This window comes from Copadichromis virginalis, linkage group LG22 (assembly GCF_057382275.1).
Source record: "Copadichromis virginalis isolate Kocher_CV1m ecotype Utaka linkage group LG22, C_Virginalis_male_GT1.1, whole genome shotgun sequence".
Taxonomy (NCBI): domain Eukaryota; kingdom Metazoa; phylum Chordata; class Actinopteri; order Cichliformes; family Cichlidae; genus Copadichromis; species Copadichromis virginalis.
The window spans coordinates 18,643,976-18,662,175 of NC_140638.1; the positions used below are offsets into that span (position 1 = coordinate 18,643,976).

Sequence of the window (18,200 nt, forward strand, 5' to 3'; positions counted from 1 at the left end):
ATGTGTACACCTGCTGAGTGTATTGTTCTGTGTCTTATTGCCTACAGCAGGACTATAGGCAGACTTTTGTCACCCTGCCTGGATGTACTGTGAGGCTGTTGCGTACCTGTCCCCCGACAGGTAGGGGGAGCTGTAGGGCCGCAGCCCAGACAGCAGCGTGTGGTAGGAGTTGTGGAGAACCTTCTTGGTGTTACGCTGTCTCTGGAGGTGACTGAACAGTAGCGTCAGTTCTCTGACACCCACGTGCACAAATAAACAAAAAACACATGAACAAATGAACAAAAAGGCAACAAATGGAGGAAAAACTAACAAAAAGGCCAAATCGATGGTCCAAACGCTCAAAACAAGAGGGATACATGAAAGATCTAAGATGTAGAGTACTGTGCAAATGTCTTGAGCCAAAGCTGATTTGTTTATATTTGAAAATGGGAAATAGGTGCACAGAGATATTAAAAACACGTGCAAACATACATGGAAACACAAAATACTAGGAAAAAGGCGAGCATTCTTATCGAGTCTTTAAGCAGTCTTCAGTAGGGCTGCCACAAACGATTATTTTGATAGTCGACTAGTCAGCGATTACTTTTGCGATTAGTCGACTAATCAGATCATCATCCATTGAACATACAGCATACAGCTTATTGCACCAGCAGCATCTGCTCTTATATAACTATCATTAGCTTTCAGCTTTAAGTGTTTAAGGTATGTGCTAACTAAAAATAAAGACAAGATGATAGTTTATTAAATTTTAATGACATTTGCAGAGTGTTTCGGTGAAGTTTAATAAACTCCTTGCTATCTAAAATATAACAGGACACCGGAGTAAATTCTCAAGCATCTCACACTTCTGATAATCAGCTGTCTGCTTGATGTTTATTCAGCTGTGTAAAAACTATAACTTTAATCTCATCCAAACCGATTTACTCAGGAACAAATAAAACACTGAAAAAAGCCAAACAACATTTTGAAGTTATCTAAGTGACTTATATATCATGTTTAACCTGAGTAGTGAAAGACGGCGGTGGGTTTGAAAACGATCTGCCGGGAGTCCGGTGTTCTCACGGCTCTAGTTAGCCTAGCCCCCGGCTAGCTATCGAGCTAGTGGGTAACAGATGCCTCCGAAAACGTCGGAGCGCTTTTGAAAATATGTGGTGTCTTGATAAACTGAGCAGATATTTGAGGTTTACACAGCTACATTCTCGCCTGAAAATATGTTAAACGTTTATTTTGTGACCCAGAAAGAATAATAAGAATAATATTAAAACTAACCAGCTGCCGCCATTGTTGGAAACTAAGCAGGGCCGCGATGGGCCGCGCTATGAATTCTGGGACACAGTTTCTTCTTCTTCGGGGTTTAACGGCAGCTGGCATCCTTGGACATGCAGTGCTGCCATCTTCTGTTTCAGTCCATTATTACACTCTTAAATCCTACTACTGATTCCTGCGTCTTTTGTGATCTTACAAAGCTTCAAACGACGCGTCGACTATTAAATTAGTCGTCGACGATTTTGATAGTCGACGTAATCGTGACTAGTCGACTAATCGTGGCAGCCCTAGTCTTCAGTAATATTTCTTCAGACTCCTTGAAGGACATTCAAAGCTCTTCTGTTGGCTACCTTTTGTTCGGTTCTTTGCCAGCATGATCAATAATGTTGATGTCTGGGCTCTGGGGAGGCCAATCCATGACTGATAGTGTTTCTTTGTGTGTTTTTTATGCAGGCTTGCTTTCACTCAATAGGCAATGTGTTTGTGATCACTGCAATCCTGAAAAATGAAGCCGTTACAAATCAGATGATTTCCATATGGTACTAAATCAGTGGGCTTTTTTGTGTTCATAATTCCATCAGTTTTGACACTTTTTGATCACAGATCAGATCAGACAGTGGTAGATCTAATACAACTATCTGCTACAGATAGTTGTATTAGAGCTGCCATTTGTCCACATGTTCAGTTTCTTTAAACTGATACAATTCAACCTTGGTTCTTTGTCGTCTGTTAGACACAGAAGCAGAACTGGTTCAGCACTTTATTTCTTTTTTTTGCTTGAATGATTTGTAGGACAATGTTAAGTGGCTTAAGAAAATGAATAAATAAACAAACAAAGCATTCCTCTGATAATTGCCAGGTAACAAAACATAAAGAAATGAGGAGTAGTTCAAGACTGCACGGTACTGTACATGTGTGAAGAGTAAGAATCGGGCAGTGCAAGTCTGACTTAATTTAAATGTAAACAGATGCATGTGTCTCTTCATGTTTCTCAGGTTCCCCTCCTTTTAAGAAAATAAAAATTAGTCAAATTAATACATAAATGCAAAACGTAAGAAACCACTGCGTAGAAGAAAAATCTGAAAAAATAAACAAGGTGGCAGAAATCTTAAATAATAAATGGAGAGCAAATCAAAATCATTTCTGTCACTACAATCCTCAGTTTAACTGAGAGAGGGTTGCAGGTAGCAGACATGATGTGTGCAGCGATATGAACGCATGAGCAGAAACCAAACCACAAACTTCTCTACATGTTTCAGGATTTGCTTTTTGAGAAATGTTCTGATGCAACTCTCAAATCTCTGTCTGCCTTTACACTCCAACCAAACACGGCCAAAGGTGCCCGCAGATTTCTGATGGCTGAATCCACTCAGTGCTCAGCCTGGTAGGAGCGCCTACCTGAAAGAAGGCAACATGCTGTCGTAGAAGTACCAAGTAGCTGTTAGATAGGAGTGTTTGGCATCTGTTGAGTAGAGACGCCATGCAGCCTGAAGAAAAAAAAAAACACAAAGCGATAAAAACAGCGAAAGTTAGCAGCCTGTGTGGTTTCCTGCTTGAGTGTGAATGAAACAGCTTTTGAGACTCTTGCTGTGGCCGTCACCTGTATCAGGTTTGCTGCAGGCATCCTCCTCTTCTCAAAGTGTTTCTGCCTGTGTTGCTCTTGAACCTTTAAGGCAAAGCCTGACCCCAAAATTCCCTGAGGGTCAAAGATCAAATTAATGTCAGGAGTGCAACTCGTGACTTTGGGCAATGCCGAAGGAGTCGCGAACTGTGAGTAAATATAGGAGACTTACAGCAGGCAGGGCAAAGAAAGAGACTCCCAGAAGAGCAAAGCCGGCAGCTAGGAGCCGTCCCTGCCACGTATGAGGGGTCTTGTCACCGTAGCCAATCGTAGTTAAAGTTATCTGAGTAGAGGAAGAAATACAGATCTCGAGCTCAAAATAGAAGAGGCCTAATAAATTACCAGTTTTCAAAAACTGCACTGACATGTTGCACTGTTTCTTTTACAAAGAGCCAATTTTTTCAAGCATATATTCACGAAAGCTGAAGTTACTCCCACAAAAAAGATCTGATATGAAAGTGCACTCACTTCCACCCGTGATTTCTGTCAATTTAAAAACCACAGCAATCTTTCATGACATGTTTTGCAGTGACTAGAAATCACTGTGAATTATCTCACGCTGAACCCTCCTCTAAGACTAAGAGTGAGAAGTTTAATAGAAGCTCTGTGGATCCACGCCAAAACTTAATGGGCTCTTCTATTGCTCTTGCTCCATTGTGGAACTCAGCCTGGCAGATTTTTTGCAGTCTTGTTGACAGTCAGACAGACAAAATGCACAGCTCACATACCTAAAGGTTTGTGAAATGCACATTCAGATAACACAACAATCACTCACCTACAACTGAGTCTTCTTTAAACAAACTGGCCAAAAACAACACATTTACCACCTCCTGAATCTTAATTTATAGATCCCATCTGGGTATACTCGAGCATTTAAATCACAGATGATAAGATGATAAAGGGATGTTTGCAAAGGGAGTCCAAATATGGGCACAGTTAGCAATACTCACAGTCCCCCACCAGAGGGAGTCTGCATAAGTGTTGAAGTCTGAGTTGATGTCTTTCTCTGCCAGGTAGACGAGGAAGGAGGCAAAGATCAGGACCAGGAAACCTATGTACCAGGCTGTGATCAACTCCTGTGAGACAGACAGTGGTATTAGTCACACCTGTCAGCAGCATCACAATCCACCACAGTCTCTGCTGTATCTCTATTATCATTATGGGCTAAAATCTCATCATAATCACATTTGGCTTCCACTTTGACTTGGCTGCTCTGACAGCTGATGCATCAATTCATCACCATTATCATCATGACAGCCGTATATAGGTGTTCTCCAACCGAATGCTGGGTGACAGGCGAGGAAGTCAGCACAACAAGGTAACAGCTAATTTGCCAGAAATGAGCAGCGAGTTTGATGTTTGAGGCCTGTGAATGTAACCAAACAACGGCTGGTCATCCATTAGAGTCACAAGATATTCCTTGACGCTGAAAGCTATTGAGATATTTATCCCATTAGTTCCCATCATGTCATCGCGGGCCTTTTAATGGCAGCCCTCAGCCTCCTCTCTGCTCTTATAATAATCCATAATGTTGCAAGTGGCTACTGTGTATTAGCTTACTTTTCATTTTCAGTGTACAACTTAATCAATGAAATGTTATTGCTTAAACATAAACCAGATAAACAGTGTTTACATGTCAGAACATGTGTATGATGAGTTTGGACAACGTACACCACCACAGTGGATTTTACATCAAACAATCACCATGCCACTGAAGTGCAAATTTCACTTTTACTTGAAAGTTTTTACCAAAGTATTACGTTAACTGTTCAGAAACTACAGACGTTGTTATACACAGCTCCCCATTTTCACAGGTTTAAAATAACTGCCAAGCTAAATGATTGTTTTTAATATGCAGATGAAATTTTGCATTTAGGGACTGAAGTGTAGATCCCAGGGGCATCATTGAAAGCCATGTTTCCTCCTTGCTTGTTCGTGGGTTTCTCCACCTCCAGTTTTGACTTCAGTAACTGAAAAGCTGCTCTGTTGTGCTGGAATTAAGAAACTGATTTGGCCATTGTTTGATTTGAAAAACTCTTATTTAAGCTACTTTTGAAAATCTTACTTTGTGTCACCGCCCAAAAACATAGGGACCTAACTGCATATTTATCAGCCTCTCATTCCCACCTTGCTGTGAGCATACACCACGGAGCCCAGAAGTTTCCAGGTGCCTCCTCGTCGGTCCATGCGTACCATACGCAAAATCTGAAGAAAACGCATGCTGCGCAGGGCGGACGTAGCAAAGATGTTGCCCTGCGTGCCTGCTGCAATCACTCCCAGTGACGCCACGAACACAATGAAGTCTAGAGAGAAGATGTGCACATCATGACAAAGAAAGAAACAGCACCCGAGGGATACTTTTATATGAATACATTAATAGTTTCACATATTTTCCAGCGACGTGGCGCAGGCTTATTTCAGTGTTACATAATGTAGCTATTATAGAGGCAATTCCCATAAGAGGAGAAACATCCCTTACAGGCTCCTTCTGTGAATTATGAAATTTCACCCCCTCTTAATGCCATAAATGTCAGTGGTTCCAACTTTAAGCTGCTTTTTCAGCACCAAATCAGTAGAAAACAGGTGGAAAACACAAATAAACACACTCTAACCTATGACACAAAAAGGCTTCCTGGCAAATTTCAGTCGTCCTTTCCATCCTCGGTATCTGCAGCAACATCCGGCTGCCCAAACCCTGATGAAGTACTCCAAGCCAAACACCACGATCATGACAAATTCCTGCAAGCGACACACACAGAGTGAAAGAGGGGTCAGTTATGTTTGTTCAACTAATCATCATTTTACAGGGTTCCCATTAAATTGTTAAACCAGTGTCACGCTCACCAACTGCCTCCCAAACAGAGCTGTCTATTTTATTAGTAGCAATCTGGTGTTTATCTGCCCAACGTCTATCAAGTTGCCAGTGATCCATTTTGGATCATGGTTATGTTCAGCTTGTGTTGTAGCCACACGCTAAACGCCTTTTTCGGAAAAAGGACCATGTTACCTTTCAAGTGAACTCAACACAGCCTCTATGTTGAGAGACCACAAAGAAAAACAAAAGCAAAAATATCAGTGCTGTGGAAAGGATCATGGTAACATGAAAAGTACACAATATGTCACACTGCATGTGATGAACATCTAGCTGGGAAGTATATTTTACATTTTTTTACAGTAACACATGAACTAATGTGAATCTTCATAACATGATTTACATTCCCTGCACTCTGTTTATTAAACCTTTCCCATGATATCATTTTAAAGGTCTTAGCAGAGAGAGAAAAACCGTAGCCAGGGACATTCGTGTCATATGTTCAGTTTCTAAACTGAAAATTTAACAGCTTTAGAGTTCTGACTCAAGTCAAACCATTTTCCACGCGTCTTTCCTGCTTTCAGGTTTCTGGACCGTGCAGACAGTTTATAATGCGCTGAACCAATCTGTCATTAGAGCAAATGTTCATGTAAGTAAAATCCACTAATGGGTGATTGTCTGCTAATGGCCAGGTGATTGATCGAAAGAGTGAAGGGAGGGAATGTGGAAGTGAAGAGTACTACCATTAAATAACACGTTATGAAGCGCAAGGTGGGAAGAGAGAGGGGGAAAAGGTGGCTGAGAGAGGACGAGTCAGGTTAGGAAGGAGGAAAAGGGTGTCCATTACCTTTCACTAAAGCAGCTGAAGTACAGAGGAAGAGAGGGGATTAAGGGATAGCTATTAGGATTAGTGCATCATGTCTGTGATTTCCTGCGCAGTCAACAACACCTGAATCCTCCCACCTGCTTACATGGCTATCTGCGCCGCTAACGGTAAAGAAAAGCACATACGCAAGCACGCATGGATGGACTGCAGCAAGTGAGACGGCATGCATGCAAGGACAGCGTGTGACGATGTGCACTGGAGCTGCCATAAATGTGTTTGTATAAGTATAAACAAGAGGGGAAACTAGAGGGAAGAAGGGGGTCCTACCAGGATGAAGAGACCTTGGTTTGCGGCTTTCTGGTGTTCGGGGATGGTGGAGAACACGGACAGCACTAAGCAGCTGAACACCAGAAGAAAACTGAAACACACACAAAAACACACCAGTTACACACACAGTTCATTACATATATTGTTTAGTCTCTGCATGATTAACCGCTAACACAAAAAATTACTGCACACAAAGCAGGAAAACACTTGCTGATCTGTAACACAATGCAAACGGTCATATTCAGTGAGTAGGACAAAAATCACTCTAATGGAACCAAGTTTGTTTGTTTTTTGCATAAATTGTCAGGCCATTCAACTGCCACCTTATTACATACCCTGATTTAACTGTTCATTACTGCAAATATCTAATGAGCAGCAATGGCAGCAACTCTGTGCACAACCATCTCTAGGGTTTACTGACAATGGTTTGAAGAAGAGAAAATATCCAATGAGCAGCAGTTCTCTGAGTGAAAAAAAAACCTTGTTGATGTCAGAGGTCAGAGGAAAAGGGGCAGACTGCTTTGATAGGAAGGCAACAGTAACTAAAGATATACAGAACATCTCTAAATACACAGATTAGCTAGAGCAGCAGAAGACTGCACCCAGTCCTGGGAGCTAAGCTGAGGTTACAATTTGCATGGACTCACCAAAATATCCCCCTGGCAAGTGAGTATATAAAAGTTATAAATAAATAAATGTTTAAATTTTATTTCATTTTCATATTTAATTGTATTTTTATTTTTATTATCAAAAAATAAAAATGTGTTCCACTTACAAGCCAGAAACTATTTCATTCTGTTGTGAAACATCCTGAATACTCTGCGAACGATCAATGAAATCAATAAAACAGCTAAACATAAATCAGAAGACAAGAAAACCAGCCGCAATCACTTGATCTTCTGAGTGTGGTTTGTGTATCAGAAGTACTGCTTATTCCTGCCATAAACCTTTATTGTGACATGCTAATGATATTTTAGTCTCGCTCTCCACTCGCAGCACATATAACATCACAGTTATATATATAATCATATATAATCATCAGGAGTATATATATGATTATAATAATATAATAAAAATTCAGAAGGGTTGGTCTAATGGCACATGGATAATATAATTATTATTATTATGGATAAAATAATAAAATAAATAATCTAAAATAATCTTTTAGATTAGGACAATAGCAAATGGAAACCTGCGGTTCAGCTAGGAAAAAAACTTCGCCCCACAGAAGTAATGGCCACTTGAGCTCAAGAACTCCCCTGAAATTAAACACAACATAAATTCTGACTGATTCTGTCTCATGCTTAAGCCGCTCTCATCTTTATATAAGCACTTAATTTTTTTCAGTGTCTCTGCAGATGTGGGAAGTCAGAATTTCCATCATTAAGTTCAGGACAACTGTTAGGGAACATTTTAAAATGCCGAATCTATTATCACAGTTCTCACATGCAGACATTAGCTGTTAACAACAAAATATTTGATGCCATTCAACAATATTTTCCTCACTACGCACAGGGCATCAACTCTAATTTCATGTTAGTGTGTTTCTGGAATTGCGTGGGGCCTAAAAGAGGAAAACACTGGCACTACTGCACCTCGCTGTCCCACTTAACAGGTGGAAAAAGTTATTGCTAGATTCAGTGTAAGTGCGATTAAAGGAGGCTCAGCATGCTGATTATGTTAGAAAATAATGTTTCTTTTTATTTTCATTATCCGTTAATGATGTTATTGTATTTATATATATATAATTGGTTCCTCAAGAGAGCTACAATGAATTTATTTAATCGCATATTCTCGGTGAGACTAAAAACTAACTGTCAGACAACCACAAGAACTTCATTACCCACACCGAGATTACCTCAACAATGGTAAGATTATCACAGATCACCCCAATAGCGTGATGGAGCTCAGCTGCTTTGCTTTTGGCTTTAACCACATACTGCAACTCCGCAGCTCCACAACATGATCCACAGCACAATAACAGTGAACATGGAAGGACCATTTGAGAACAAAGTGGGTAAAAGATACAGCAAAAAAGAGCTGAGAGAAATGAACAAACACACAACCACTCCCTGGCTGCCCTTTGTGCCATTTGAAATCTAGAACAACAAGGCAGGATTATCAAGGTGGCAGCTGCTGGTCCAGCTGGTCAACATGTCACAGCCCAAAGTTAGAGAACACTTGCTGGACCCGAAACCAGTTCTCAAAGCCTCGCACAATGGTGCCCTTTATCTTCAGTAATACGATCAACAAGTCTCTAACTGGGCTAATGTGTGAGAAATGAAATGCATTTAAAGAGTTTGCATTAAAAAGCTGCTTTGCAAAAAAGCAGCAGGTCAGCTGAACTGAGAAGCACACAAAGCCTGATCTGTATACCGTTTCCACTGAGAAATGTTCCACTGGGAAAGAGGACAACAGCCATGTGAAACAAAAACAAAAAGAAATTGGAAACCTATTTATGTTCAGCAGAAGAAGAAACGATAAGAAAGACCTGATTTGTCTCAGTCCATCACCATCTCTTGGGTTCACATGAAGTGTAAGAAAAATAAAAATAACAGGCAGGAGCAAGAATAAATGAGTAGATCTTTTTTGTGACCTCTTGACTGATTGATCAGGAAAAACTAACAAATGTCCAGGGAAGACAGCACAGATAGACAGGAGGCAATATGTGGATTTATTTCTTTGGTCATGATGTGAAGAAATAGATCTACATGTTTTTTAAGGGGGAAATAATCATTCAAACAGCATGTGTGACGCCAGGTTGTAAAGAATATACAGCTGAGAATATACAGCTGCACATAGTCATTCATTACTATATTAAAAAGCTGTAGCAAGTCGACGTAGATGAGGCTACATTGACATGTGCATGGGTATATTTTTAAATGGGGGCTTTCTGCTTTTACTCTTTAAATCAAATGCACACAAACACCGTCTAAAACACATCTCCCTCCACACGAAAACTTTAAAAACTACATCAAGCGCTGCCAAGACCACGCCAAAGCGACTGTATGTATATAACTGTAGGCCAATCAGAAGCCTGGGAGGAAATCAATTACTAGGTGAGCAAAGCTGGAGCAGAAGAAGTGAGTGTTTGCAATGATGTTGTACTATTTCTCAAAATAGTGTGAACGGGTTAAAAATATGGTCTATACTAAAAAGTAAATTAAGTGTGTGAAAGTGTTGAAAGAGTATGTTTCATTGGAAATAATTTATCTGAATTTCAGGAGCAGGACCACACATTCATCCTTTTGGCGTTCTGTCGGCTTTTCCTCGCTCCCTTTTTCAATTCATTCACCTCTCATTAGTGCATGCGGATCGGCCCGGCCCAATGCTACTCCCCTCTGAGGCCTTTCCCCAAAACCGCAGGCTCAATTCATGCACACGACTCCTACAAATGAGGATGTGGTCCCAGCTACTGAAAAGTTATTTAAGACAAGTGAAAAGACCACATTTGGAACATGACGACAGATGAAGAGGAACTTATTAAAATCAGACAAAAAGGGTGGCTAAGTACTGCTTTAAAGGGCTACTATAACCCCACAGCAAGAAGGTCCTGAGTTCAATTCCACCATCAGGCCGGGGTCTTTCTGTGTGGAGTTTGCATGTTTTCCCCGCGTTTGCGTGGGTTCCCTCCGGGTACTCCGGCTTCCTCCCACCGTCCAAAGACATGCAGCTTGAGGGGACAGGTTCATTGGATAATCCAAATAATGAGTACGAATGGTTGTCTGTCCCTGTGTGTTGGCCCTGTGACAGACTGGCGACCTGTCCAGGGTGTACCCCGCCTCTCGCCCTATGACAGCTGGAATAGGCTCCAGCGCCCCCCGCGACCCTGAAAAGAATAAGCGGAAGCGAATGGATGGATGGATGGAATAAATATAATACGTTAAATATAATGGAAAGTATATAATAAGTATATACTTCCCAATTATTAATAAGTACATAATAACTAAATATATTTTACAAATTTACAAAATGTTAATAAATTATAGAGACTGGCTGATTTTTAGGAATTTTAAGACCGATACTGACACCAATATTAGGTGATTTAAAACTCTGATATTCCAATATATCGGCTGATTTTCTTTCTTTTTTTACACTATGCAACCCCAACACTCGTAACACGGTTTATGGGTTATCTCTCATTTCTTCTTTTCTTTTTTTCTTTTTCACTTATTGGCCATTAGAAATTTCAATATAAAAACAGCCAATTATCAGCCGATAATATTAGCCTTCATTATCAATTAAGCTGATTAAAATCCAGCAGTAAAGATTTAGTTGATCTGAATGGTCTAACTCGTGCTCTCGTAAAAAAAAAAAAAAACACGTCTCACTTTCACTCTTCTCAACTGAATGAAACTGAACTGATGTGAGTCAGTGAGCGACTTCTCAGACTGTTTTTGTTTTGTCTGCCTGCCCAGCCGCAGTTTCCCAATAGTGAGACAAATAGAAAGACAGAGCAGATCTTAGACAGCTAGAAAGACACCGGACACCACGCGTGAATAAACAGACACCTCCTAATTACCATTGTATATTTTTTAGCCCACCGAGGCGTAAACAGTGCTCCAGCCACAGAAGGGATAGTTTGAAAAATACACTGAGATGACTCTCGGCAAACAATGCATTTTGGTCATTCATCAGCTGAGCAATGTGCTGACTAAACCCTCTCCTTCCTCTCCAATTAACTCAAAGCGTTGTGTGTAATACGGTGAGGAGGAGATTCGTTGGAGCAGCATTTCAGGGGGGTTCATTGACTTGTGCTTTATGACAGGAAACAAGTTAGAGCACAGACAGCGGGATCGACAGCTTGACTTTTACAAAATGCAGACACAACATTCCCGTAGAAACACAACTCTGCATTTACCTGAATACAATACTATCCCTTGCATACAGCAATTTCTATACAGTTCAATGAGTCATCGTATCCGTTTCTGCAACTAGACTGCATATTTATAAAATCTACTTCCGCTATGATGCAACAAACCCTTCAAAACTCATCTCATCCTGTTCACAAGCCACAGATGAGCATTAATATCAGCCAAACGTACATGTAGCATTAAAAGACCAAAGTAGATTTTATATCAAACAGTAGTTTGATTTGAAGCACAAAGTGCAGAATTTGAGCTTTAATTCCACACATGTTTAATAAAAGTATTTCATTAACTATTCATGAAATACAGGCTCCAAATTGTTTGATTCAAAATCCACGGTGGTGCTGCAGAGAGGTAAAGTTACATAAATGGTGTGGACATTATCACATTTTCTCCAGTATGTTGGATATGTACCCTTATCTGTCACAACATTAAAACAAAATGTCAAGGAGGTCTCCCCTTGTGCTGCCAAAAATAGCTCTGACCAATCAGGGCCTGGGTGTAGAGCCTCCGTAGGTCAAGATCGCATCAACATCTGGGGTGAAGACCTCAAGTGCTCCTCAATGATACTCCTGAGTATTTCTGTTCTAACGGGGGAGGCTGCTGCCTTCGGGGAGTGCTGTTGCCATGCAGAACTCTGCTCTGCATCTAATATATACATTAACCCTATGACCCCAGGTTTCCCAGCAGAGCATTGTAATGAGTGAATAAATGTTATTTATTCACTTCACCTATAAGGAGTGTGCCTGATTGGTGCAAATGTCAGAGGAAAATAAGATCCTAAAATCACTAAGCACAAAGTGTTACTCCCCCTTTCAGTTTCCCTCCATTTTTTCTGACCACCAACCCCACTTAGCTCCTTGGCTCAAATAAAAACAAAAATCCTTTGAAATAATTCACTGATATATTGTTTATTACTAATACAAACTAGAAAGTGCATTTTCTGAAGAAACTGCAGTGTGAATGCTTGAATCTGAATGTATGCACTGAAATGAATTAATTGCTGAATTTTGAGTTAAAAATATTGAATGAGATAAAAAAAAAAAAAAAAAACGAATTTAACCTGAAAACAAAGGTGCTGAACTGCTAAAAGCTGAAGGTTACACAGAAGAAGGAGTTGGGGAAAAAAACTGAAAATGTTTTAAATGTAAATTAGAAAACCCTAAGAAATGAGAAAAGAACATTTAGAGTCAGAAAACATCTGAATGAATATTAAAAGGTCATATTCTTTGAATCACTGAATGACTCAAATGTGATCCCTCCACTTTGATCCACACAGTTTAAAAAGTTTAAATGCCTGAGCTTTGAAAGACACTGTGTTGGAAAGAGAACAATAATGGCGACAATTTGAGGGTAAAATGATGGCTGTAACACTGTGGACACAGCAGCAGTTGAAAGAGAAGTGCTTAAGATGAATCTTGGTACAGTGGCAGGCAGAGCTCGTTAAGCAGGCAGGTGTGAGCCTGGTTGCTATAGCGACCGCACCCAATGGCTCCATACACACGTACACAGACATGCGCCTCACTTTTGCTGCTTAAAATGAACAGAAAAGTCAGGCCGAAACAAATCGTTCCCAAATGAAAAGTAAAAGTCGTATTGACAAAATTCTTTCACCGTGAGTGACAGCAATGTCTAGTCTACTGAATTCTCAGTTTTCATGCCTGTGGAGTTTATTATATGGACGTGGTGACAGTGGAAAGACACCATGCTCTTCTGATTTTCAAACAAACCTTCTGAGCCATTTTAACATTAGAGTCTATGGAAGAGTTGGAGGGAGGAGGCTGTGCATTGGTGACATTTACGAAAGAACCATAACACCTAGGACAATAGTAAACACATTGGATGAAAGAGGACAGCCATGGCTACGTTTTGAGGGTAAAATCATACCTGTAGAGCAAACGCTGCGGACACAGCAGCAGTTTTAAAAAAGATTTTAAGATTATTTTTTTTGCTCCTCTCACTCTAGCAGTTGAGCTGTCTCACTCTAGCCCCAACATTCCGTCCCATACACACCCATTATAAACTCTGAAACGGGTGAAAAAACATCATGAAACTTAAACTGGAACTGAAGAAAAAGTATAATAGATATTGAAAAGATAAATGCAAGTTGAATAGTTGAATGTCTTGTCTTCGTTTTAAAGTTTGAATGGTGGCTCTATGTCAATGTATGTGGAAGTAGATACAGTTTAAAGAGGAGGAATTTGAATGAGAATTTGAAGGGTCTCCCCATTGAAATACATTATAAATTTTTGTTGAATAAAGTTGAATAAAATTAAAAATATAAATGTTAAAAATGAGAAAAATAGAAGCAGTCATGTCCAAAAGAAGAGGAATCTAACGGTGTTTGAATGGTTTTTCTAAGTTGAATGGTTTTGAAGGAGTAGGAGTACAAAAAACGTACGGAATAGATAAAACGGAATAATAAAGATTAGAAGAACAATACTGTGAATGCTTTTCAAGCATTCACACTAATAACAAAGCTATTTGGATGACAATGCTGACTAGTGCTTGGGAAAATATAATATGCCCAAATTCAGTCAAAGAGACCACTGATACTGCATAATATCCAGATTTTTAAAGTTATCTGACATGTATGATGACCTTTTTCATTGCCTTCACTTTTACGTTCTGTTACGGCTCTTCTATATATTTAAGAGGCCTGTTAAGATCCACCAAGTAGACGCATTTGCTTCTTTCTACTTATGAACATTAAGATATAAATGCATAATCAAGCAAAATAGACGAGCAGACAGTTAGGCCACGCATGATGAATATCGAGAGGGAGTCACATTTCTGCTGAAGGCACATTTCTCCATCCACCCCAGCATCACCACACACCATCACGCCCTCCCTTTCAGGGAAATGTCAATTAAGAGCAAAGCATCAGTTGAAATCCACCAATTCAGCATGGTTGGCCTCATGGGACACTGAAAGAAAATTGACTCAGCTTTGACTTTAACCTGCCTCAATAAAGTACCCTTATATTGAGGTTATTTTTTTAAAGAGATTCAAAATGGATTTAGATGTAAGAATTTTGAGAAGAAAGAATAGAAATGTCAGAGTAAAAATGCTCTTTTGAGGTCGGCATTAAAGATATAATGTTTTTTATGAGGTAGAGATCAAAGTGCCGTTGCTTTACATATTCAGCACAGGATGATGACAGGCCCGGGTGACCTCAGAGGAAAAGAAGGTTAAAAGCACATTATAAATAAACATACATCCAGTCCTGTGAAAAAGAAAGTTTTCACAGCACTCTGTGCAGTCCTGTACAGCCCATGATTCAGTAGCTTATAAAACCACCTTTGGAAGCACTAACTTGAAGTAATCATTTTTTGTTTGACTCTCACATCGTTGTGGAGGAATTTTGGCCCAGCCTTATTTACAAACCTTCAGTTCATTGAGGATTGCAGGCATTTGATTATGCACAGCTCTCTTAAGCTCCCACTACAGCTTTTCAATCAGGTTGAGGTATGGACGTTTACTGGGCCTTTGCAGCTCCTTGATTCTTGTATTTTTCAGACATCCAGCTGGAGATTTGCTGCTCTGCTTGAGAGCGTTATCCTGTCGCATGACCCACATTTGACTTGTGTTCTTCGAGGTCTTGGTTGACTCAGGTCATGTGGCTATTTCCACCATCATTGTGACACTTGATGTGTTTGTGCTAATATGCGGTTTTCTCCTAACTTGGTGCTGTACATTATGGCCAAACATCTTCACTTTGGTCTCATCTGTCCAAAGCGCATTGTTCCAGAAGTCTTGTGGCTTGTCCAGATGCAGCTTTGCAAACCTAGGCTAAGGTTTCCTCCTGGCAACTCTTCCAAACAACCCATTCTTGTGCAGTCTTTCTCTAATGGTACCATCGTCAACTTTAACATTTACCATGACGACTGAGGCGGGGAGATTCTGAAATGTAGCTCTTGGGTTTTTTGCAGACTTTGGGGTGACTTTACTGGGACGCCCAATCATGGGTAGACTGACTTATATGTTTCTGCTGTGGATGATCAAAGTGTTTGGATGGCCTATCTATCTGAGATTGCTGCTGATGTCGTTCCTGCTTGGCACTGTGTTAACACACACATGAATGCTCCAGACAAGAAGCCTGCCAAGACTTCCGCTTTTATAGCGATGCTCACACTTATTATTTATCAGTTAATCAAGTGGATTTGATTAGCAACACATGGTTGTTACTTAATTCCTATAGTGAGTGTGTACTTAATTGTTTTCCACAGGACTGCAAATGTGTCCTGTGAAAACTTTCTTTTTCATATGAGTGTAGATGTTTCACATCAAAAAGATTGCCATGATGTAATAAATACAATACATTATGTAAGTGAGCCACTCAATAAGTTTACTGAAAGGCTGTCTGCTCAAAGGCTTAGTAATTGCCCCAGAAGTTTATAAAAAGAATAATGCATGCTCTGCTTTGTACAGAGAATATCTGACTTTTCTCCAACATCCAAGAGTGTAATTTGTCTCGTGGACACGGTGGAGAATCAAGAAAAATGCAAGCACAGTAAGAGAGGGAGAGATAGAGAGACCAAGAGAGAAAGAGAAGCATCTCTATGCTGAAACTCTAAAGATCCGTAATACAGACCACAAGCCTCTGTATGTATAAAGTGCACAGAATTTGGCTCTGGGCCTTTAGACCTCCAGAGGGTCATTGGTCTGCTGTTGGGGCAGACAACAAATGAATGTTCGGCAGCTCGCAGAGCAGGAAGATTGCTTTTAATGGAAGCTAGGCAAGGTGCTTTTACTGCTGTTTTCCTGTAAGCATACATAAGTGAAAAAGGAGTTCTCACATTACTTCAACCGGCCTGTGAGTACGCTGAAGTGAGATAAAAAGGTGTTACCAGCTCTAATAAACATACATCAAATTGTGTATTGTTTCATTACACTGTGTGTGCATGTTAGCACTCTATGCGTACACCAGCCAGTATACCAGGTCGAGAGAAACAGAGCTGGATTGTGGGAAAATGCAGGTTTGATTCAATCACGACTTGGTGATAAAGCAGCTATCAGTTACAGAAAACAGAGGAGGGGGAGGACGAGGAGGCGGCAGTACAGAAGACAGAGAAAGAAAAAGAGATAATGTAGTCTTTATTTTCACCATATATTTATAAGAATTAGGTATCAAGTACCTAAAGTGAAAGTGAAAAATAGTTCCACAATTTCAGTCAGTGAAGGGAAAGAAGTTAAAGAGAAGCAGGAGAATAAGAGCAGGTGAATATGGACATAAACCGAAAGGGCCATGGGGTCAAGTCATAGTACCTATTACTGTACATGTGTGTGTCTGCGTGTTTGTGTGGACGGCGCCGGCCTGGATCCCTGAGGCTCTGACGACGACTCTCAGGCATTGACCTGCAATCTGTGCACATGCTCCAGGTGCACAAACACAAATAACAGCACGGTCCAATTATTGAACACACACTTGCAGTGACACCTTCTGCAAGGGCACGCACTGGCAAACATATAGACCGGCTTGAACAAATGCTCAGAAAAGCTCGGTTGGAACGAGAGATTTATTTATAGTCTGACAAACACATCAGAATCTATGTCAAATGCCACTGTGGCAATTTAGCATATCACAGTTACACGTAATGGGGACACAAAAAGAAAACTACAATAAACAGTTCTAGACTTTCATTGGACTAACGAGCTGTGCCTGGAGAGGAAAAAGGTGAAGCAGCAGGGAGTGAAAAGGAGGAGGAAGCGTGTCGTCAGCAGAGAAAAAGAAGAGGGAGAGACTGGAGAAAGGTGGAAACGGTAGAAAGATATTAATAGCATTTCACTCTCCTTAAATAGCGACTGCAGGGAAAATGTGCGCAGGTTGGCTGCACGGCACCAAGCAGGTCAGCCTCCGGGCCTATTGGTTACCCCACCCCTTCCCCCTACTCCTACTCCTTCTGGGACAGCAAACTTTTTAAGGCAAAAAAAAAAAATGCAAACAAATGAGATGAAATGTGCTTTTTCACAAGAAAAGACGCTGACTGAGCAATTCATAGGTTCTTGTACTGGCACACCAGGAAAGGCGGGAGCTGATGTGTGTGGTGGCAGCAGTGGGGGTGTGTGTGTGTGGGGGGGGACATAAGTGTCTTGTGCAGGAACAAGAGGAACACGTTTGTTTTCCTCTGAATGCTACAACCTACAGGAATATTAGACTAGATAAATTATTTACATCTTGAGAGGTCAAGAGAGAAGCGCTGCTGTGCAACCTTGGCAGTTTGCATCACGAGATGTGGCGCTAACTGACACTTGTGCCCAAACAGTTTGTTTTACATACGCAGGCTCCTGCTGCACGTTCTCATTACGTTCTCTCTCAGTCGCAGGCCAAGCCTGCTGCAAAGCCAGACAATCAAACGTAGTCACCAAAGAGCCACTGACTGCCACGCTGTTCCACTGTCTGTCCACAGATGATGAATTTTAAACAGAGTGCCAATTAGACTGATACATTTTCCCTGCTGGGGAATGTCACTCCCAGTC

General features: G+C 40.6%; 1 protein-coding gene across 2 annotated transcripts in view; it reads right to left on the minus strand.

The window, feature by feature from the left end:
* The window catches only part of kcnq4 (potassium voltage-gated channel, KQT-like subfamily, member 4), a 53,908-nt gene that overhangs the window by 16,299 nt on the left and 19,409 nt on the right, over window positions 1-18,200 (minus strand). For both annotated transcript variants that reach the window (XM_085446562.1, XM_085446561.1), the window contains exons 2-9: window positions 6,853-6,943; window positions 5,500-5,626; window positions 5,015-5,190; window positions 3,838-3,963; window positions 3,060-3,170; window positions 2,867-2,962; window positions 2,665-2,753; window positions 107-232 (exon numbers count right to left, since the gene is read on the minus strand). In XM_085446562.1, coding sequence (XP_085302688.1) covers window positions 107-232; window positions 2,665-2,753; window positions 2,867-2,962; window positions 3,060-3,170; window positions 3,838-3,963; window positions 5,015-5,190; window positions 5,500-5,626; window positions 6,853-6,943 — 942 coding nt within the window. The remainder of the gene's footprint in view (window positions 1-106; window positions 233-2,664; window positions 2,754-2,866; window positions 2,963-3,059; window positions 3,171-3,837; window positions 3,964-5,014; window positions 5,191-5,499; window positions 5,627-6,852; window positions 6,944-18,200) is intronic.